Below are 22,534 nucleotides of genomic sequence, written 5' to 3' on the forward strand. Positions count from 1 at the left end.
AACTTTGTTTTAAGCATTTGCAGTATGATTCTTTCTAAAATATATTTTGACAGAATCTGTGACATCATTTTGAACCAGGGCTTCAGTGTTTAAGGTTGCTAGATAAGAGAATGCAACCTCAGCTGTTTGCCCATGGTTCAGAATCTCAAATAGATGTTCTCAAGTCATGCTCTAATGACTGGCTACTCTTTGTTGACTAAATTAACGTACATTGCTAATGGTGACATAGAGGTCAGGCTTAAATTATTTTCAGAGCCTGGAAAGTTGTAGTAAATTCAGATTGGTGTGATTTTAACATCCTAAGATGAGGTGGATTGGTGGTAGAGGTACGGTCTTAGATTGTTAAAGGGATTCTGAGGGGAAACAGACAAGAAATGTGAAGCAAAAGGGAGAATTGAAGTGGATATCCTTTGTTTTTATAGTGCAACTTGCCTAGAGGCTTCTGCTTTTATGTATTTAATTACTATTCTTCATCTTAGTATTCTTTTATGTCTTGGAAGTTAGAATGGTGTCTCTTGGATATATTTAACAAAGCAGAATCTTTCATGCTCTATCAAAAGCCTTTCTAGAGTATGGGGTTTGGGGAGAAACCTACAGTAGCAAACTAGGAATGTCACGTTTCCATGTTCGTTTCTGAGGAAGGGAGAAGATAAAAAGAAAAGGCTTCCACAATCTCCTAGCCCCTGTGCTTGTCAGTTTTTAAATTTATTGCAAGTGATTCCCAAGGTGCTATTCATGAGCAAGCATGTACACTTTTGATATTAAATTTGTCTGTCATAGACTTATAACTTTTATAGTCCTTGCTTTACTGAGATGATCTCTTGAATTTCAGGTAAAAAGCATCAGAATGAATTTCAGCTTCTGGTGGATCAGGCCAAAAAAGGATACAATAAAGCTGTTGAAATGTCAAAAAAAAAAATAAAAAAAGAAGATGAATCTACAGAAAAACTATTATCTGTATGCATGGGTAAGAGACTTTAATTAAAAACCAATAATGTTGAATTTCACTATTTTAGTATAAAAAGAAGATTAAACCAAAGAAATTTACTTGGGACTTATTAGATATTTGAAATGGTAAAAAGTAGTTTTAGAGATAGAGCAGTTGTCGAATGTAAACTAGGTTTATAACTCTGGGAAAAATGATTGGGAGAATGTCCTGAAGACACAGTTTCTAAACTCTGTCTTCCTTTCAGTTAATGATAAATCAGAAGTTTCTTTGTTGTGTAAGCTTGGAGGATGTTTTTTAGGTGTAGGATTTATTGCTGCAGATTCTTAGCCATCCTACAAAGAGAGTAAATTATTTTTGTTATAGGTCACTGGTATTTATTTTGGACGAAATGTTCTGCTAAAAATCTAAAACTAACATATTTGGTATGCCAACACATGGCACATTCCTTAATTTTGACCCATTTTAAAATTTGAGATTAATATTACAGTTCTATTGCTAGGGCTTTGGAACAGGAAACAAAACAGAATCATAATGGAGGAAAGTGCACAAGAAAATTCCTTATTATTTTTTTCTTTATCGTGGTAAAATATATATAACACAAGATTTATTAACTTTTCATGAATGTACAGTTCAGTGGTGTTAGATAGAGTCCCAGAGTTGTGTAACCATCACCACCATCTACACCCAAAACTGTTTCATCATCTCCAGCGAAAACTCTGTCCTCATTAAGTAATAACTCTTTCCTGGTCCCCCTCGCTCCTCATAATCTCTATTCTACTTTCTGTGTCTATGAATTTGCTTATTCTACATACTTCATATAGGTGGAATCGTATAATAGTTGTCCTTCTGTGTTACTAAGTTGGTGCAAAAGTAATTGTGGTTTAAAAGGTTAAAAATAATTGCAAAAACTGCCTAATAACCAACCTAATAGCTTATTTCATTGCACATGATATTTTCAAGGTCTTCAAGTTGTAGCATATATCAAAATTTCATTGCTTTTTATGGCTCAATAATATTCTTTTGTATGCATAGACCATATTTTGTTTATCCATTCATCTGTAATGGGTTATTTTTACCTTTTGGCTATTGTGAATAGTGCTGCTATAAACATTGGTTTTCAAATATCTGTTCAAGTCTCTACTTTCTGTTTCTTTTTGGATATATACCTAGGAGTGGAATTTCTGCTTCATTTGGTAAGTCTGTATTTACATATAGAAAAACCACCAAACTATTTTCCGCAGTGGCTGTACCATTTTACATTGCCACCAGCAATGCTTGAAAATTCCAAATTTTCTATATTTTTACCAACACTTGTTGTTTTTACTATAGCCATTGTAGTAGGTGTGAAGTAGTATCTCATTTTGGTTTTGATTTGCATTTTCCTAATGCCTAGTGATGTTGAGCATCTTTTCATATGGTTACTGGCCTTTTGTTTGTCTTCTTTGGAGAAATGTTAAAATCCTTTATCCATTTTTTAAAATTGTTTTTTTTGTTATTCTTGAGTTTTAGGAGTTCTTTATATATTCTGGATATTAATCCCTTATTATATATATGATTTGCAAATGTTTGTAGGCATTTTCTGGTAGTTTTTTTGCTTTCTTGATAGTATCTTTTAATGCACATTGGTGCTTAAATTTGATGAAATCCAATTTATCAATTTTTTCCTTTTGTTGCCTTTGCTTTTAGTGTTATATCAATGAAGCTGTTGCCAAATCAATGTCATGAAGATTTTTCTTTATGTTTTTTTCCTAAGAGTTTTGTAGTTTTAGCTCTTATATCTAAGTCTTTTATTCATTTTGAGTTAATTTTTGTATATGGTATAAGGAAAGGGTCCAACTTCATTCTTTTGGAGGTACATAATCCAGTTTTCTGAGCACCATTTGTTAAAAAAAGTGTCCTTTTCCCATTGAATGCTCTGGCATTCTTGTTGAAAATCAATTGCTCACATATGGGAGGGTTTATTTCTGTACTCTCTGTTCTATTCTGTTAGCCTATATGTCTGTCATTATGCCAGTTTTAATTATTGTAGCTTCGTAATAAATTTTGAAGTTGGGAAGTATAAGTCCTTCAACTTGAATCTTCCTTTTTCAAGATTATTTTGCCTATTTGCGTCCCTTGAGATTCCATATGAATTTTAGGATGGATTTTTCTGTAAAAATGCCATTGGTATTGCATTGAATTTATAGAATGCTTTGGTTAGTTTTGATATCTTAACAATATTAAGTCTTCCAATCATGAACAAAGGATGTCTTTCATTTAATGTGTGTCTTCTTTAATTTTTTTCATCAATGTTTTGTATTTTTCAGCATTCAAGTCTCTTACCTCCTTGGTTAGATTTATTCCTAAGTATTTTATTCTTTCAGGTGCTATTGTATTCCTTAGTTTTTTCGTAAATTCTCTTGGTGTCATTTAGTAGGTTGCTGCCTGAGTATATACCTCATGGTCTTTGTGATCACCTTGAATTTGTTCATGCAGTTGTTCAAGGATATTCCTATAAAGTAGTTTAGCTCCTGAGAAAACCTGGCTTAATATTTCGGATTAGGAGAACATTTTGTTTATTGGTTGAATCTCTTGAAAGTGATTGATTGCTTGTACTCAGAGGTTATGTGTTATGTATATATGCACATAAATATTGCTCTCTTTGGATGAGTGCTGCTGGTAGATTGCTGTGCATAAATGTGCATGTCTGGGAAAGGTGGGTAGTGTGAGAGAGAGGAAGCCAGACTCGCACAGACTGAAAAGTTGGGCTTTGTACGGCATCATACAAAGGTATATATGTGTAATTTTTGCTCTTTAGAATAAACTTGCTCATTGAAGTGCCAATATGAGTGAACAAGATGCGTATTCTCTCAAGTAAAACCTTCATTGATTTTATCGCATGTCTTTGGGGAGGTTTGATGTTCGAGCCTCATATTTTGGGGTTCTATTTGAATGAGATCCTCTTCTGAGATCTATGGAGAGATATGAAGGATAACTGATTTTCAGTGCCCATAAATTGTTGAATGATATTTGTCCCCAAGAGGGAATTTATCTGGTAGAAGCTTATATGAGGGGAAAAAGTAAGAGAAGATTGTAAATCGGGTGCAAAAATAAGAGTTTTAATATGAAAAGGCTCCTGTTTCCTGGTTTGCCAAGGACTGCACACTCCTGGCCGGGTGAGTGATAGAGTTACCTGGACTTACTGAGTTTACTGGGTGATTGATTCTTCTTAACATGATCCTGGGTGTCTCTGTGAGACTAGAGCCTTCTATTTTTTTTCTTTTTTTTTAAGGAGGGTGCAGCTCACAGTGGCCCATGTGGGGATTGAACCAGCAACCTTGGTGTTATTAGCACCACGCTCTGACCAATTGAGCTAATGGCCACCCCACGAGATCCTTCTTTTATCCTTTTCCCAGATAAACACTAGAGGGTACAGTTTTGTTGATGATTACGTTTATCGAAAGCCAGATAATATCAGGAGCTTATTTTTAGAAATTGTACTCTTGTGATGTATGCTGCTCTCTAGTATAACAAAAACTTAAAATTATTTCTGGAAAAATCCTGGCTATATGGACTTTGAAAGCTTTTGTTGGAAGAATTTGTCTTCTTCTTTTTCCATAAATTTTCTCTTTATAACACAACCGTGACAATTCTTTTTAGTGTCCTTTGTTAACGTCACTTGCCTCTGTAAGCACCCTGGATGAATGAAAGCTCTGCTTCTCTATGAGAAACTCATGAAAAGGGACACTATACGATTAGCACTCGTGGCTTGCATGTTAAGTGTAGTACTCAGTTTCTGAATCTAAAAGACAGCACGATTGCAATCCAAGTCCAGTCCTGAAACTAACTGTGAAGGAGAGTCCTGGGCGCTGAAGAATCTTTTACAGATATTATTTTTTGCATTTATATTTGCAGATATTTGGACATACTTGCCTGTCATATTCTTGGAAACCTTGTGCCTGCATGGATCCAGCTTTCTTGGGCCTTTATCTGCAATAAGAGCTCTCTCATAATTGAAAATATGACAAGGGATGCATAGAAATGTGACATGTATTAGCTCAAACGGAAATATTGGTTATGTCTGATTAGTTGTCCTTTTTCATAGTGAATATTTGATCCTTTGTGACAGGTTTAGAAAAATGTCCAGATAGATTCACTACCATGTAGTAATCAGTGACAAATATTGCGGTTCTTTTATTAATTGAAACTTTAATCCATTTTTGTTATGCTTCTTATATTTATCAGTGTTCTCTGATCTGTGAATACACAGGAGTTCTTTAGTAATACTGTAAACAGAAGCCTCATTAGCATTACAAGATTCTCCCCACGCCTGGTTTTAAAGGAAATTTTGTTTTTAAATTAGTTAATTTGGAAATACAATATAATTAGATGACACCATTGCAGTGTTGATTCTGATTCTCACTGTCAATCAGTGTTACAGAAACTTCTATTTTACTAAGTACAAGTAGCAATATTAAATGTTGTGGAAATAATAAACATACAGAGGTTGTAGATTTAAAAAAAAATTTTTTTCATTTCTTTTTTTCTTTCTAGGACAGGAAGATAATCAAATGAAATTCTCAGAAATGCCCTCAGTAACAAACCACTTCCCTCAATCAAAGCAGGGCTCTCCAGGAAAATTGGAGCCCGATAGACCTGATGATTCTTCTAGTTGTACTGAGAGTCAAGAAGAAGCTCTTTCTTCACCAGAATCAGCTTCATGCAATAGGTGAGAAACTCGTAGTAGTTGATTATTTTAAATTTCTAGTTCCTGTGCACACTAAGCTAGATAGGCACAAATAATTAGAAAATAACTTTGGGGCATGGTGCAGTTCCTCAGTTTTCTTCCATTACGTCTGCTGTTGCTGCTCAGTAACTTGCACAGTGATAGCAAGGCAAGATGTGGGAGAGTATGTGCAGCAATCATAGGGTGGATTTGTTTTCTACTCTGTAGCCTTTAAATAGATATTTTTCCTGGAGTTGGAAAAGAGAGGCATGATAGGCCTTCTTTTGTCAATGAAATTTTTGTCAAGATAATGAGCAAAGGAGATAAAAACAACTGCACTAGAAAATAGTGATCACCAAAAAGACAGGGCAGAGGTGAGTTAAACAAAAAAAGAAAAATTTAATTGAGCAAGTAGAATCGATGGGAAAACTTTAAAAACGAGAGATTTGGAGGTGAATCATTTTCCAAATGATTTTTTAAAAGGTATTTTAAAAAGATGTATTATTAGAGGACACAGTTTTTTGATATATAGTCATGATATATATACCATTTTATGTTGACATTTCACTTTGTATCATAAATATTACCCATGTTTCTACCTCGTCTTTATAACGTGTGTGTGTGTGTGTGTGTGTGTAGTGTTCTCTTATGTTTCTGTACGACAATTGACCAAACTCTTCAATTTCTGTTGGATATCTACATTTTTCCCCAGTATTCTACTTATATGCCTAAAGCTGTGGTAAAGCTCTCCTTACATAATCTTTGATCAATTTGTTCAATATTTAAAAAATGTTAACAGTGCTCTAGAATGATAGGTTATGTCTAATTTGGATCATGAAATTAAAGAGAAGGATCATACTCAGAGACCCTCTGCTTTCCTAGCGTTCCAGTTTCAATTTACTCAGAATCAAGTATTAGGAAGGGAAAATATCACCTCACTCCTAATGTTTCCAAGGTCAAAAACATTGTATCTCAAGTTGGGGAAGGGAAAACACATGGTATCCTGAGTTTTCTCCCAGTGTGGTACTACTGCACAGTTATTCTAGATAAGACCATTCTTGCAAGTTCAGTGGGTAGTATTTATTTTTAAACACAAGTCTTATAGGAATGCAGGGTAAAAATGGAGGAACACCAGAGTCCAGGGGAGTAAGAGTTGGTTTTTAACCACAGCCACAGGATGCCTGAATGTTTCAGAATACCAGGGCGAAACGGGACATTTTTATGAAGTTGGAGTAGGAATGGAGGAAAGTGAAAGGGGAAATACATGGCAGTCAGTATATTTATCTGGTGGTAAGAGTATGGGAAATAGGATGAGTTTCTAGGAGGTCTTGGCCTCAGACTTATTGGCATCACTGAACTGTGAGAGGATTATTAAACCGTTAAAATTCAAAAAATGTTAAGTTCTTACATTTTATTTCACATTTTAATTAGTTATGTATGTGTGTATGTCTAGATGCACACACCCACACCCACACGCATACACCCACGACCAGTAAAACTACCTCCTGTTGCCAATTTTTAACGGCTTTATTGAGTTATAATTTACATACCATACAATTCAGTCATTTAAGTGTATAATTCAATGGTTTTTAATATGTTTACAGAATTGTACAACCGTCACCACAATTTTAGAACATTTTTGTCATACCTATTAACAGTCACTCCTCCTTTTGTCCCAGCTCAGCCAGCCCCTGGCAACGACTAGTCTGCTTTCTGTCTCTATAGATTTGCCTATTCTGGACATTTCACATAAATGGAGTCATATAATAGGTGGTCTTTCGTAACTGGCTTCTTTCACTTAGCATAATGTTTTCAAGGTTCATCGATGTTGTATCGTGTTTCAGTACTCTATTCCTTTTTATTGTGGAATAATATTCCATTGTATGGGTATATATTTTATTCATTTATTAGTTGATGGTATGTGGGTTTCTAATTGCAATTCTAACAAGGAAAAAAAATCACTAAGTTTGCTTGTACACTTTGGAAGCTTAACTTTAGAGACACATGTAAGGATTTGCCTGGCTTGCCTTGAGAAAGTGGGCAGGCAGTGTCTATTATTACTCATATCTCAAGTATGAATACGGGTTAGACACATTGTAAATATTAAATATGCTAATCTTTAAAATTTTAATTTTATTTGTGTTCTTTTTTAATACTCCCCTTTTCATTTTCCTGTCCTTTTGTCAGTCTAAGATTTTTGAGTTTAAAAGGTATAGTCTGTTCCTTGTATAAGACCTAGAAACTAGGCTAAAGGGAGAGTGGGAATGAAGTGAGCCTTAACTAGTATTTGGTTTGATACCAGGACAGACCACTTGCAAATGATTTAAGAGTATACTGTCGGGGAGTAAAGATGTAGTGGGAAGCAGCTATGGTGTAGTCGGCTTACAGCTGAATGGCTTCGGGTCAGGATCTGCTTGGTGATTTGGGATGCAGTCTTTTGAAGTCTGTTTTCATATCTACAAAAAGCATATGAAATATATCAGATCTGGGAAGATGAAATGAGATAATAAATGTGAGAGTCTTTGATAAATATATGATTATTAGTCTACTTTTATAAAAACCAAATCAATTAAGTTTTCTTCAGTAACGTTGCCAAACTTGTGACTGACTCTATGGCTGAACACTTCAAAAATGCTTGTACAGCCCTCAATTCCTTCATTTTAATTCTTAAGCTATATCGTAGAGGAAATCCCACAATTTATCTTTTTTTTCCTACTTCCTTTGCTAAAGAAAGTTGTGAGCCTGGGCTGATAAGCTCCATTCAAAATTCATTTAATTTGGCCTCAGCTGGGTGCTTGCCATACTGAGGCACAGTCTTCTGATTTACTCCCTGTTACATTTCCCATGGCACCTATTCCAAACCAGTTGCCTGTCTCTGTTTTCTCACTTGCAGTGGACTCTTTGTCTCGCAGTTCACCGAGGCCAGCTAATCCAACCTGTATCCAGTTCTTTCTTTCCATCTTATGGTTTCTTATAATTTCTGACCTCTTCTTTCCTGTTAATTATAAGAGAAAGACATTTCTAAAGACTCTTCTTCCCTGTCAATGATGAGATAAGGACATATTGTTTCTTAAAACCAATTCATCCACCTCCTCCAAGATATTGCTGCATCAATCATAATCATGCCTTGCGTTTGCTCTTGGTTGGCCCCTTTTTTTCAGTCTGTCCTCTGGTCTCTGTCTTCTCTTATTCTTGTCATTAAGCAGGAAGTAATTTCGACTTCCTTTGTGAACTTCATAGCAGTTTACTAAATCAAGGTAGTATTCACCATTGGATGAATGACTGCAATTCCAAATTTTCTTACAAAGCAAATGATTTATAGGAAGATACCCATGAGTATCTGAAGATGCATTACAGTTTGTTAATGAACTCTGGGCACAGCATTGCCTATTTATTACATGATCAACTGAAGCAGGAGAGATGGCCAAATCCCTTGGAATAGATGGAAAAATTTCAGAGTAATAGCGTCATGTCTGACTTTTCTTCTTGCAAGGGACTTTTGTTAGGGTGTCACACATCAATTTGTCAGACACTTCTGACTGTCTTTGAACAGAAGCTGCTTATCTTCCAGTCACATGCGATGTGATCGAGGAAAGAAAATTATGAGTTCAGTTTGCAGAATGGATGTCAGTGGCTTAGATGAAATTTCTGGGTGTCAGTGGCTTAGATGAAATTTCTGGAGGTAATAGTTGAGCACTTTTGAGAAATGCTATATCTTTGGTGCTCTCGGTGGTATAGCCGATGACTTTGTGAGGAAGAACTAAGACATTATAGGCTGAGTCAAAACATGATGAAGAGTTGGGCCCTGGATATGAAGACATTTTAGGAATACTTTAATCAATTTATTTCAGTTCTTTTTTTATATATGTACAACAGTGGTGTACATTTTTTATATATGTACAACCTATGTCTATATATGTTTAAAAGAACTTTCTGGATGTGTAAAAATTCTGAGAAAAAAGGAAGTATTATAGTTAAATTCACCTCAATTTTTTCTCTCTTAGTGACATAAAATAATGGTTCATTTTGCCATCATTGTTGTTTTAGATTTTTGAAATGCAGTATCTGAGTATGAATAAGGTCCCTGACTTACTTCAGACATAATTTCATCCCCCAGTTAGAAACTCATAAAGTATAATACTAGTTGGTGCTAACCTGGCAGAAGGCTGTCACAAAACATAGCGATCCATTGGTTAGTGCCTGTGTTATTTAGTGATTCTAAAACCTAAATAGTCTAAAGAGATACCCACTTGATTAGGGTAATTAACACAGTAGAAATCAGAAGGAGAATTCAAAGTGAAAAGGAACCCATCACAACCGAATGCTTTTGGTAGAATTAGCATATCAGAGATAAGTGGTCTTTATATGGTCCAACATTTATTTTCCATAACATTTAGGCATCTGACAGAAGGGAGCTAGGGCACTACACTTAGTGACTTTTTTGAGATCTTTTCCAACTCTAACGTTCTATAATCCTGTTATTTTTGACAAGTGTAATGGTTGGTAAATTATCTGTGTTTTTTTACCACTTGTCCATTGCAGATCATGAATCAACCTTCTAAAATTATATTTATTCCTTGTATATTGAAGTATTTCTATCTTTATACCTTTTGTTTTTTATAAAACTTTTTATCATTTTTTTCTTTTTATGGTAGTTTTGTTAGTTTCACTGTAAAGCCCTAAATTTTTAAAAATACTTTTAAATTTAGATGTTATACATGTTTATTGTGAAAATTAGAAAATTTTGGTAAACAAAACAATAAAATTTTATAATTATATCAGCCAGAAATAACTTTGTGTTAATACTTTCATATGCACATTCTTCTAAATATAGAAATGTGTATGGATAGGTAGATGAACATTTTTTAAACAGAAGAGTCAAATTATTTTATCATTTTTTTTTACGCCTTTTTTCTCTTTTTAACAGAAAAGTCATGCTGTTTTAGACCTAACGTGAGTATAGATATATTGTGAATTGGTTTCTTTTAATTCATGCAGTCATGCTGTAATACAGCTATTACTATTATATTGTGGAAGAAAGATGTTGCTTTTCTTTGTGTTAGAGCACTATTCAAACTTACATAATATGGCAGACTGACAGCTAAGAATAATCTTATTTTAAGATCCCATAGATATATCCAATTCAAATTATTATTAGGATGAAACTGCTTTGTTTCCAACTTGATTCTTAACTGTTAAGTACTTCTTTAAGAATAGGAATTATGAATTTTATATTGATTTCTCGCTTGCCAACCTGAAAACAGATGATAAACAAATTGATAAAAATTTTAGATTTTTATATCACTTCTTGCTAGATGATTTCCAGGAGTTCAAAACTTGTCCAAATTTTTGTAAATTAACTTATTGTTCTTCTTAATTCAGAAGAGAGAGCTTTTGTTCCCTGAGTTTTGGCAAGGAGAAAAACTTCATTTTTCTTGCGTACTAAGTTAAAAGATGCTTTTGTTTATGACTCTAGATAGGAAGCTTTATCTCCATGCAGAGATGAATCATAGTCATGCTTTTCTTTGGAAGAACCTTTAGGTCATTATTTTAAAAAAATATTTGTGCACTTTAGTTTTAGACAAAAGAAGTTAAAAAGAGGCATTGTTTTTTGGTATAACTAGAGAAGTTTGAATAAGATCTATAGATTAGTAGTTACTGTATCAACATTCAGTTTCCTGATTTGGATAATTTTATCATGGTCATTTAAATGAATGAGTGTGTTTGTTCTTAAGAAATGTGCAATGAAGGGTTAAAGGGGCATGATGGCTGCAACTTATAATGGTTAAAAAAAGAAAACGTATGTGAGTATACACACACGTACATATACATATTCAAATACAAATACACACAGTGATAAAAACAAATGTGGCAATATGCTAACAATTGGAAAATCTGGGGGAATGGTGTATAAGAGTCATTTTTGTAGGTTTGACATTATTAAGATTAAAAAATATATTCAAAAGACTTGTCCATAATCAAAGGAGTTTGTTTATATTAGGAGATTTTCTAAAGGAAAGATTTATACTTTTGATTTATTGACCAACAAAAGTCGTAGCCAGGGGTCTACATGGCGTGGTGAATATGTGTTTTATTTATTTCAGTCAATCTGCTCAGAATCAACCCAGTATGGGTACTTTTGCTTTGGTGTGTTAGATAACGTGGGCTCATGCAGTGAGGACTGTGATTTCAGTACTCACCAAGACCAGCTAGTTTCACCGCTGGGTAACCATGAACCTTCCTGTAAGTGCCAAGTGTCGGTCCTAAAAGAACCTGCATCCGACAAGGTGTGACTGAGTACGTTTTAACTTTGCACAATTGCTGGCATAAGTAGTTACCTCTTCCATGATGCGAAGTTAGTGGCAGCAGCTTTGTGTAGGAAGTCCAGCCAGACACAGGTGCAGGGCACGGGGCCCTGTGACATAAACGCTGTGCATGTGACGTATTTTGGTACAACTTTTCTTCACTTTCCGTCATTTTTGGAAGTGCTCGCTTGAGAATTCTTAAGTACAAGAAGGCAAAAACCAAAAACGTGAAGAAATCTAGATTAGAATCCCATTTGTTGGAAAATTTAAGTAGTTAACTTTTAGCTTTTCCTAAATTCTGAATAAATTGGGGAATGGTGGGGAAACCTTAACAGAAAAAGTGCCATTGTGACATTTATGTAAGGAATATGAAGTACTGGCACCATCAGCCTGTTGATAAGACCAAACTGAATTTATAGCTTATTGAAGGGAAGGGGAAACACTACCTTTATCAACAAAGTAAAGCCCTCTGATAGCCTGAAGGACTAAACTGAGATGTGTGTGGAGATCTTGAAGTTTGGTTTCAGGCAAGTCTTTTCAATACAGGCCTGGGGTAGGATTGGGTAAACCTAAGCAGAATTGGTGGATACAGCAAGATGAGGATTTTGAGATGAGGGCTTCGAAGAGCCCTGAGGGTATGTCTTTTGATGCTTTCTGTTGAAAAGCTGATGGTTCTTTGAGGAAGTTTTTGACTCCACGGTTATCTTCCTGGACAAGAGTCTCCTGGATAAATCAAGTTATATTGATGAAATAGTGGATGGTAGAGTCTTGTTATTGTAGGCAGTATGGTGTATTATTGTAGGCAGAATGGTGTGTTATTTTAGTGCTAAGAGTGTCACATATGTTACATCATTCAGTCCAGAGTCAAACCCATTTTAGAGAGGTCAAATGAGAGATTAAAGGAGTTAAATGAGTTGTGTAGGATGTGGCAGTACAGGAACTTGAACCCAGGTCTAGTTGACCTCGGAGCCCGAGTTCTTCTGACTGATGATGCTGCTATGGCCAGGCTGGCTTGCTCTTAACGTTTTTGAAATGGTTTGGTTTCCTGAGAAGCAGACCTCGGGACAGGGCTTTAAGTGGAAGTGGTTAATTTGGAAGGTGAAGGGAGTGGGGAAGTGAGACGGGAAAGGGAAGACAGCTTTTTAGGGGGCATGTTTTCAAACCAGATGTCACTAAGGTCAAGCGGAGTTTAATTCTCCTGGGAACTGGGAGCTGGTTTAAAACACCTGAATTATCCCACCAAGGGGCAAGGGGCAGGGGGATCAGTGATTTGGGGCGGTGGGGGGGGGGCTGCTCTCTGCTGCTTGCAGCCTTCCATGCTGGCAACAGAGCAGACTCCAGCAGTGAGAGGACACCTCAGACGAAGGCACTGACAGGTGGAAGTGAAGCCTCGTGCGCTGACGGGGTAGGGCCAAGGGTGTAGGGGCAGGGCACCAGTGGGCTCGGTCAAGGCAGTGATTCCAGCGGAAGACAGGAAAATGGTTTGGTTCCACATATGCTTTCTTCATGTAAATGGGGTGCTGTAGCCTTTTGCCTGTATGTTTAGCCCGAGAGAATTAGGAAGGTATGTGGGCATTCCAGAGCTCGTTGCACCTCTGCTCACCGGTTTGCCAAACACACTTGCACGTGTGTTGCTGCCAGGAAGGGAAAAGATAGGGATGTCTGGGGCTGTGGAAGAAGTGATAGACAAGCACGTGTGGGGGGAGAAAGGGACCGACGATCCAGAAAGCTCTGAGACAGTGGGTCCTCAGCCTGATGGGAGAAAATGTGCTTGATGATGAGAAATAATTTACTTTTTCATCTCGTGTGATAAATAAGCTGAAGTACGAAATAATCCATCATCAGACTGAAGTTTATCAACATATAAATAAAAATTTCTCAGCCTAAGGCAGGAAATCACAAGCATAGAACCACTGATACTTCTTTGACTGTCGGGAACATTTCCTTATCGTCCTGCTTTGTTTCTCCTTAACAGAGATCTGAGGACTGTGGTGTGTGTAGACATCCTCTCCCACTGCTGAAGTTACTCTGTTGGGTCTGGCAGAATAAGCCTTACGGAAAGTCTTTAGAAGTTCCTTATTAATAGGTGATCATATTGTGTGACTTTGAACCCTCCTTAGACATAAAAAAAAAAAAAAGCCAACCTTCTCTTTGGCACACATCTAATGGTAATTATTTTCATTTTTACACAACATTGCTTCTTCATGCTTAAGATTAGAAAATGGTATTTTTTTTTTTTTTTTAATTGGGGAATATTGTGGAACAGTGTGTTTCTCCAGGGCCCATCAGCTCCAAGTCGTCCTTCAATGTAGTTGTGGAGGGCGCAGCTCAGCTCCAAGTCCAGTCGCCGTTTTCAATCTTTAGTTGCAGGGGGCACAGCCCACCATCCCATGTGGAAATTGAACCAGCAACCTTGTTGTTGAGAGCTCCCGCTCTAACCAGCTGAGCCATCTGGCCGCCCCAGAAAGTAGTATTTTGAAATGTACTTATTTGTTCTATTTGATTTGTATTGATGTGTGGACTTTAAATATTTCTCTAAATATGTATTTGCTGAAGTTTTTCTCACTGACTTATTTCTGATGACTTTTTTCTGTTCCTACCCATCTGTATCATCGTATAACTTTTTTTCTGTCATGTGAGTTATGTGTCCTTGTCTTAAAATGTATGGCAAATGGAAGTGAGGTTTCTCACTGTTGAAGTGGGAGATTACAGACAATAAAGGCTGAAACTATCCGTGTGTTACTGGATTAGAATTGGAGACCTTAAAATGAACTGATGTGTTCAGCTTAATATAAATTCAGATGGATACATACAGAAATAATGATAGATCTGTGTGTACAAGTTAGCTAGTATACAACCACGTATCTCTTTGTTCTATCAGTTGCCAGGGCCGTAAAAAGCAAGGGCACCACGTTGCAGCAGCATGTCCAGTGCGCTCATCTTGGTTTCTAACAACATTCTCCAGAAAAAGGAACCAGTGCCTCTTGGAGAAATGGCTGATTCCAGGGCTGGGGCAGGAAGCAAGGAAGTGCTAGAAAAAGTGAGAGTGATAGAGAGGGGAGGGGAAAGGAGTAAGGGAGAGAATGAAGAAAGGGAATGGGAAGGGAAAGGAAGGAAAAAGAAGAGAAAACAAAAACCTAACAGCCACTACCTCAGCCAAGAGATAAAGGTCAACATCAACAGCATTGTTACGTTGATGGCAGTTACGCTTGATGAGCTGTGATGGGAATGACACTACCTCTGTGATCTTCCTCCCCCACATTCAAAAACCTAGTCACATTGTGAGAAAAAATCAGACAAACTCCAGTGAGGGTCATTCTACAAAATGCCTGCCCAGCACCTCAGAACTGTCCAGGTCATGCAAAACAAGGAAAGTCGGAGAAACTGTCAAGAGTCTACAGGAACCTAAGAAGACAAATGTAATGTAGTCATCCAGGATGGGTTCCTGGGACACAAAAAGGACATTAGTTGATGAGTAAAGAAATACAAATAAAGTGTGGGATTTAGTTAATAATAATGTGTTAATGAGGCTCCATTGATTGTAACTAATGTATCAGACTAATGTAGGATGTGAACGATAAAAAAAAAGGGTGTGGGGCATATGGGAACTTCCTGTACTGTCTTTGCAACTTTTCTGTAAATATAAAACTATTCAAAAATAAAAAGTTTATTTTTGAAAGAAATATATTACAAAATGTATTGTAATATATTTTGAAATGAATATATTTTGTAATATATTTCTTTCAAAATAAAGAGGGATATTGATGTGAAAGTATTTATAGAGTGTTGGATGTTGGAAAACCAAAATCATCAAAATGTTATTTTTGTAAGTGGTAAGCATTATTTCTGGGTTGTAGTAAGTTTAGTTATTAAATATTCTTATTTTCTTTCATTTAATATTAGATGTTACATTTAGTCACATAAATTAATAAACCCTGTTTTAATGCATTCTATAAAATGCATTATCTTGTACATGTTAAAATTTAATCCATAAATGTAGCATGAGGGAAGGATTCTGTTTTCCTCCCTGTTAATTTTTTAAAATCAGTTTTGCTTTCTTGTGCTAATATTTTTACTTTATAGAATTATTTTATCTCAGAGGATGTGGCGCATCCTTTACATTTCATCATAAGAAACAATTTACAATATGTCTCATCTTCTTCTGTTAGCATTTTTTATCAGTGAATATGTACTTGCAAAAGTAATTTGAATAGTAATCCTCCAAGAACAGTGAAAGTACATATAGTTTTATCTTTTCTCCAGTACTCATTGCCAAAAGTTATTTGTTGAATAATAAGGTTTTCTTTTACTCTCAGGCAGTTCATGTTGGCACTTTTTGAGGCTTTTTTATTATGCTTTTTTTGTTGGGTAATCTGATGAGCTTCTTCATCATAGTTGTTTTATAATAAATTCTTGATTTTTCAGCATTCAGTCAATCCTAGGTGGCAATTTTTTTTTTTTTTAAACCAAACTCATGAACTGTCATGATACTATAAAGATCCTCTGTAAAATTACTTGGAGCCCTCCAGTTTCTTGTTTCAGGAGAGAGTTTTAAAATTCCGTAGTGGGTTGTTACCTGTGTATCTGAAGTGATTGTAGAATTTGGCAGTTCCTGCCAGGGTCCACATTTATCAAATAATACCTTCATGTCGTGCCTTGTAGCTATGTCTGATCTTCACCCAAGATTTGGGTACAATGACCATAATGGTGAGAGTTTTGGTTGGCATGACATGGTAATACTTACTTAAGGTTGAATTTTTTAAAGTGTGTTTTCCCTTTTTAGTTTTCTGACATGTTATAAGGTGTATGGAAATTTTTGTCCCATAGGTTTCTGCATATGTTTGGCTTGATTCATAGAAGTGAGATACAATCTTGACCGGTTCAGAATTCAGTTCTTCATTTAAAAAAAAAAAAAGGAGTAGCCAAGAATGTATTTTTTAGAATGCTTTGAGAAGAGCAAGGAACTGCCAGTTCTTTCTAAATGTTAGACATAAAATCAGTAATTATTTTGGATCAACACTCCCAGACCCCAAATGTAGGCAGCCAGTTAAGAACTCTCTCTAGTTTTTTTTTTAAAAAGACAAGAACCAGAATCCCTTTGGCTTTGTTCTGGTGAATGAAATAGAAATGATATGTAATTTGCATACCATGCTATTGGAATTTGTAATTTTAATCAATTGACTATAATTTCTTACCGTCACCTTGGAAGTTAAAATCAGAGCTCTTTTTCTGCCTTCTTATTTCGTACTACCTTTGCTTTTAAATCAGCGGAACAGATATTATGAGGTCTCCCTGGAGATCTTTAGAACCTATGAGAAGGGCACGTTGGGATAAAATACAAATGTTTTCAAGTTAAAAGGTACCTGAAGAAGTCACTAAATGTAGTTGAACATTATATCACAGGTAAGTAAATGGAGACCTAGAAAGGTGATGTGACTGATCTGAAGTCATTCAGTGACTAGAGCTGAAGCCAATAAATCTCAGCCCAGGCTCTTCCCCATTACGACATGAGTTACATCCGAGTCTTTGATTAGGCACCATTGCTTCCTTTGTTAATCGCATTTTAATGGAGTTGTTAAAAATATCAGTTAGATGTAGAATGACCGTGTGTTCTGGTTTCCCTGAGATAGGCCCGTTTCCATTTCTTGTCTTGTCATCATTATTAATAGCACCCTGTGTCACCCTCCGAAGTGTCTGGGTTTAGATGGTAGATTTTATGGTTGCCGTGTTAGAAGGACATGCAGTGTTAAGTTACACATCTTCTCTGTTCTCTTTACTGCCTCACAAACAATCCCACTCTGGAACCTGGGTACATATTAAATTGCTGATTTTGCTTACTCCTATTGATTTTACCACGTAGGTAGTGCACATTGTTCTTGTATCTCAGAGAGATTCAAGCGTTAAAGCATGATCGACTTCAAATGCAGAGGCTTGTATTTTTGTAGGTAATTTTACAGAAGTCAGTTATAGATACCTTTAAGAATTCATTAATGTGTGCTTCTGTTGCCGTAGTAAGGACGTTTTATTAGCCATTTGTAACCTGTTATTAGAATGTGCGTGAAAGTAAAAATAACTTAAAAATATGAATCAGAACATTAAATGGTGGGGTAAATATAGCTTGGGAAGGATAATTTTTTCTCACACACTAGATCATTTAGTCAAATACTTAATTTTATGTGGAAACTTAGTCACGGGGAAGGTCAGTATCCACTGCCTAAAATCCAGCACTGTAAGGTGGTTTTAAAATTTTCCTTGACCAGATCATAAGACTGGTCTGAACTTTGACTTGCTATTGCGTTCCTGTGATTTGGTAGCTGGTGTTGGCCAAACAGCCCACATTTACATGCTGGATGTGCATTCTCTGTCTGGACACTGGGTAGGCCATACAGAAGTTGGCCTGGCTGTGCAGAAGATATGCAAGCCTCATCAGGAGCTTCCTACCCGCCTCTCGCCCCTGTTATCAAAGAGACTTGTAATCAAATGAAAGCTTCTCAAGTGGTAGAGGAAATTTGCATCCCTGAGATGTTGCTTGTCTTTTAATTTGTTTCTCCTTACAGGACTACACATTGTAACCTGTTACTATGATCTTGTTATCTTTTAGTATTGGGGTTTTATTTGTATCAATCATTTATCTTGCTGACAGTCTAAAGGATAAAACAAAATGAAGCATCACGATTTTTGTCCCCCAGCCTATTTAACGTGAGACTTTGACTCTTATCTAGTTGTCGCGGTGACAATTTTGCTAATTAAAAAATTTTCCCTTACATTCGACTCTCAGAGTTGATGTCTTCTTTTGTCTCTTCATTTTTCAAGTTAAACATAAGCACAAATGCTTATTATTTTTTTTAAAATTGACTTTTTTTCAGAGAGCCAAGGTGACTCCAATGTTTGGAATTAACCTATTATCCTTTTATTTTTCTTCCTTAAAAAAACAACACAAGGTATTTTTCGTCACTTTTTGTAAGCGTTTAAAGTGATTGACCTAAAAGGTATGCTTCTCTCTTTAATGCAGTGTTTTCTAACCCTTGTCTTTATGACGCTGGAGGCCAGAGGTGCCTATCATGGGCTTCAGAATTGTTTCAGCCATTCTAGATTCTTTGCATTTCCATATAAACTTTAAAATCAACTTGTCAATTGCGAAACAAAAAGGTCTGCTTGAATTTTGGTTGTGATTACATTAAATGTATAGACCAAGTTGAGGATCAACTGACTTGTCGATATTAATCTGATTTGATATGGTCTAGTTTATATGTTTTAAAAGGATGACTCCAGATGCTGTGAAGAAGGGTGGGGGTAGCAATGAAGCAAGAGTGGGAGCAGGGAGAGCAGTTAGGCTGTTGTAGCAGTCCATTCCAGGATTCTGGATGGAGTGGATCAGGATAGTAATAGTGAGGATCCAAATGGAAGGGATGGGGGGAATGTTTTGGAAGTAGGATTGGCAGAGCTTGCAGATGGTTTGGATATGGTGAGCAAAGAAAGCTCAGCATCAAGAATGAATCCTAACTATTTGGCTTTCGCAACTGGGTGAATAGTCGTACTGCTTATTCGGTAAGATGGGGAAATTTGAGAAAACTTGGCCAGGGGTTGGGTGGTGGGTCATATTAGTAATCAAGGGTTTTCTTTTGGGCCTTGAAATAAGGCCCTACTTGTAGAGATACGAAACGAGGTGGAGGTAAGGGGAAAAATTAGGGCTAGAGATACTCATTAAAGGCATGGTGTTGGCTGAGATCGTGTAGCGCAGGAGTGTAGAAGAAAAAGACACCTAGGACAGAACCGTCTCTTACTCCACCAGTTAGAAAGAGAATGAAACAAGGAGATCAAGAAAGAATAAAACACAGGGGGACGAGGGAAACCAAGACACTGCCATATCATGGAAGCCAACAGAAGAAAACTGAGAAGTCAAATAAGGTAAGACTAGAGAAGGGATAGTGGACTTTCAGCAACAGAAAGATCTCCTTAGCAGGTGTGGTCTCGAGTGGATTTTGGGTACCAGACTGATGTGGATTGAGGGGAAAATCTTGGTGGAGAAAGGAGAGAGAACAACTACTGACATTCGCAGTTACTTCTGCAGGTCGGAGATCTGATTGAGGCATTACCAGCAAGTTCCTGCCAGGTTGCTTTTATTTTCTTTATGTAGTTAAGGCAGGTTCATCAGCTGAGAGTGGGGTTGGATGGCGGGTAGGCAATTTGAGAAGGTATGAGATTTTTTGAGAGTAGGAAACAGAACATGCCGGATGAATGTTATAGGATTGCCTGGTAGTGAGGGTTGCCCAGTTGAGATTTGTGGTCAAGAATTTTAAATGAGCTTAGTCAGCAGACAAAGCCAGATAAATAGATTTTTTTTTTTCCCGTTATGTTTAGTTGCTGGTGTACAGCACAGAGCGGGTCGTTAATTGGAGTTTCCTCATTGATTACAGATGGTGTGGGGTATTAGAATCGGGCAAATTTGACTTTGAATTGCGACCAGAAGTAAAATTAAGATAAATATAACAGATGCTTGCTTTGGAATCCTTTCTCATCAACTGAGAATTTCAACTATGTAGTAACTTTAAAAAAATGTTTAACTTTCAGATGCAACTTAGTACACATGTTTTGACAATGAAAGCCATGCTAATACACTTTCTTATTTATAATGGTGTTGTTGAACCTTTTAAAAACCATTCAAGGTATTTTTGCACACCTAGAGACTGAGAAGGAAAGGACCCACAAACCCAGTGGAAAAAAGGGACAAAAGTCATGAACAGTTTGCTGAAAGAAATGCCGTTAAATCCATTTCTCACCTTTTGAGTTTGGCAAAAATCTTACCATTTGCTAATGTACTCTGTCATAAGGCCATGGGGAAACACTCATTTATTACTGGTTGTAGTGCTACATGGTACAGTCCCTACGGTGAGGAATCTGATAAGATCAACCAAAAGTACTATTGTTTTGCCTTTTACCCAGTATTTGGAAGGATTTGTCCTACAGGTACACCTGCTCTCATACAAAATGACCTATACATAGGGTTATTCATTGAGTCATTGCTTATAATAGTGAAAGACTGGAAACTACTCGAGTTTTCATCATTGGAGGCTTGTTGATGAAATTACAATATATCCACACAATGAAATATTATGTGATCATTAAAAAAGGAAAATTTCTGTGTACTGATATGAAGAGATTTCCAGAATATGTTTGTAAGTGAAAAGACCAAAATTACAAATAGCATAGATAGCATTCTGCTTTTGCAGGGAGGAAATGATGTGTACTTATATTTGTTTAGTTTTATATCAAGAAACACCAGGAGAATAAACAACAAGCTGATAAGTGATTACTTGTTGGAGACAACTGAGAACAGGTTGGCCGGGGACCAAGGAAGAAGTGAGACTTCTCAGTGTACATCTTTTTATGTCAGTTTGATTTTGAACCATGTAAATACATTAATCTACTTTAAACAAAAAAGTAGGTGCTTGAAAATAATGTTTTGGAAATCATCACTGTCTTCATCAATGTCATTGTTATAAATTGGTTAATGGAATTTAGTGATGCAGGCTTTTTTTTAAATCTTCACGTTACATTTGGGTTTTTCACTGTTAAGAATGACATTTAACAAATATAAATGTTGCCACAAAACCTTTTTCTACTAGTCTACATTACTGTTTTGTATTTCATTATAGCCTTTTGTGTGGGAACATTTATGAAGTTCAGATTACCCCTGAAAGCTAAATGGTTCATTTTGTTTCAGGTGGTGAATTTTGTTTCTCGAAAGTTTTTAGAGAAAATGTGGGACCATGGATGAGTTCTTCCATATCTTTTGTGTTTTCAAAAGAGCTTAAACTGAGTACATGCGATCGACTGTCCTTTGGATGAATGGCACATTGTTCTGGGGGAAATGCGTCTTCACCCAAGATGCTGTGACATCAAGTCCTCACCGTGGATATGGATCCATGAGATCCGTACTTTGCAGTCTTTGTTCCAGTGGGAGTTCAGCTCAGCCGTGGCTTCATGCTTCTAGAGGGTGGCGGGCCTATTTGCTGAATTAATTTCCCTGGGCTGCAGTTTCCTCACTGATAAAGTGGAAGGATAGTTTCTTTGCTCTGCTACCTTGGATGAATCTAAAAAGCAAATGGCATGATCATATTTGGTTAGTGCTTTGTAAATAGAACATAAACTTAGTCGTCTTTTTTTTTTCCATCTCTTTTTAAGGATTTGGGCATGCATTTCTTGATAAATAAGTTCTTTCTGGTATTATCTTTTTATCGAATTTGAAGATTTCTTCATTGTATCTTTTCATAGATCTAGTGGAGAGCAGGGAAACTCTTAGCCATGCTTTACCCATGAACCTTATTGATGTTGTCTGATAAAACCTTATTCATGAATGCATAGGAGGAGGTGGTATTCCTAACTCTTGTGGATTAATAGCGTTTTCTGTTACCACTAGTCGAAAGCAGCATGGTGTAGTAGAAAGAAGAGAGCTTTGCATTCACGTCCCTGTTTTTTCCCTTACGTTAATTTCTGCAAGCCTTTGTTCATCTGTCACCTGGGGATAAAACCTAGGGTGCTTATAGGAAGTAAAGGTGGTGTATATAAACTAAT

General features: G+C 36.4%; 1 protein-coding gene across 5 annotated transcripts in view; it reads left to right on the top strand.

The window, feature by feature from the left end:
* RAD18 (RAD18 E3 ubiquitin protein ligase) overlaps positions 1–22,534 on the top strand; it is a 107,472-nt gene that overhangs the window by 54,758 nt on the left and 30,180 nt on the right. For 4 of the 5 annotated variants that reach the window (XM_033133254.1, XM_033133256.1, XM_033133253.1 and 1 more), the window contains exons 10-11: positions 833–967; positions 5,483–5,657. In XM_033133254.1, the coding sequence (XP_032989145.1) occupies positions 833–967; positions 5,483–5,657 (310 nt within the window). Of the gene's footprint in view, positions 1–832; positions 968–5,482; positions 5,658–10,581; positions 10,608–22,534 lie in introns of all 5 variants that reach the window. The other variant, XR_004425487.1, reaches the window with a different exon arrangement.

Source organism: Rhinolophus ferrumequinum, chromosome 17 (assembly GCF_004115265.2).
Source record: "Rhinolophus ferrumequinum isolate MPI-CBG mRhiFer1 chromosome 17, mRhiFer1_v1.p, whole genome shotgun sequence".
Lineage (NCBI taxonomy): Eukaryota > Metazoa > Chordata > Mammalia > Chiroptera > Rhinolophidae > Rhinolophus > Rhinolophus ferrumequinum.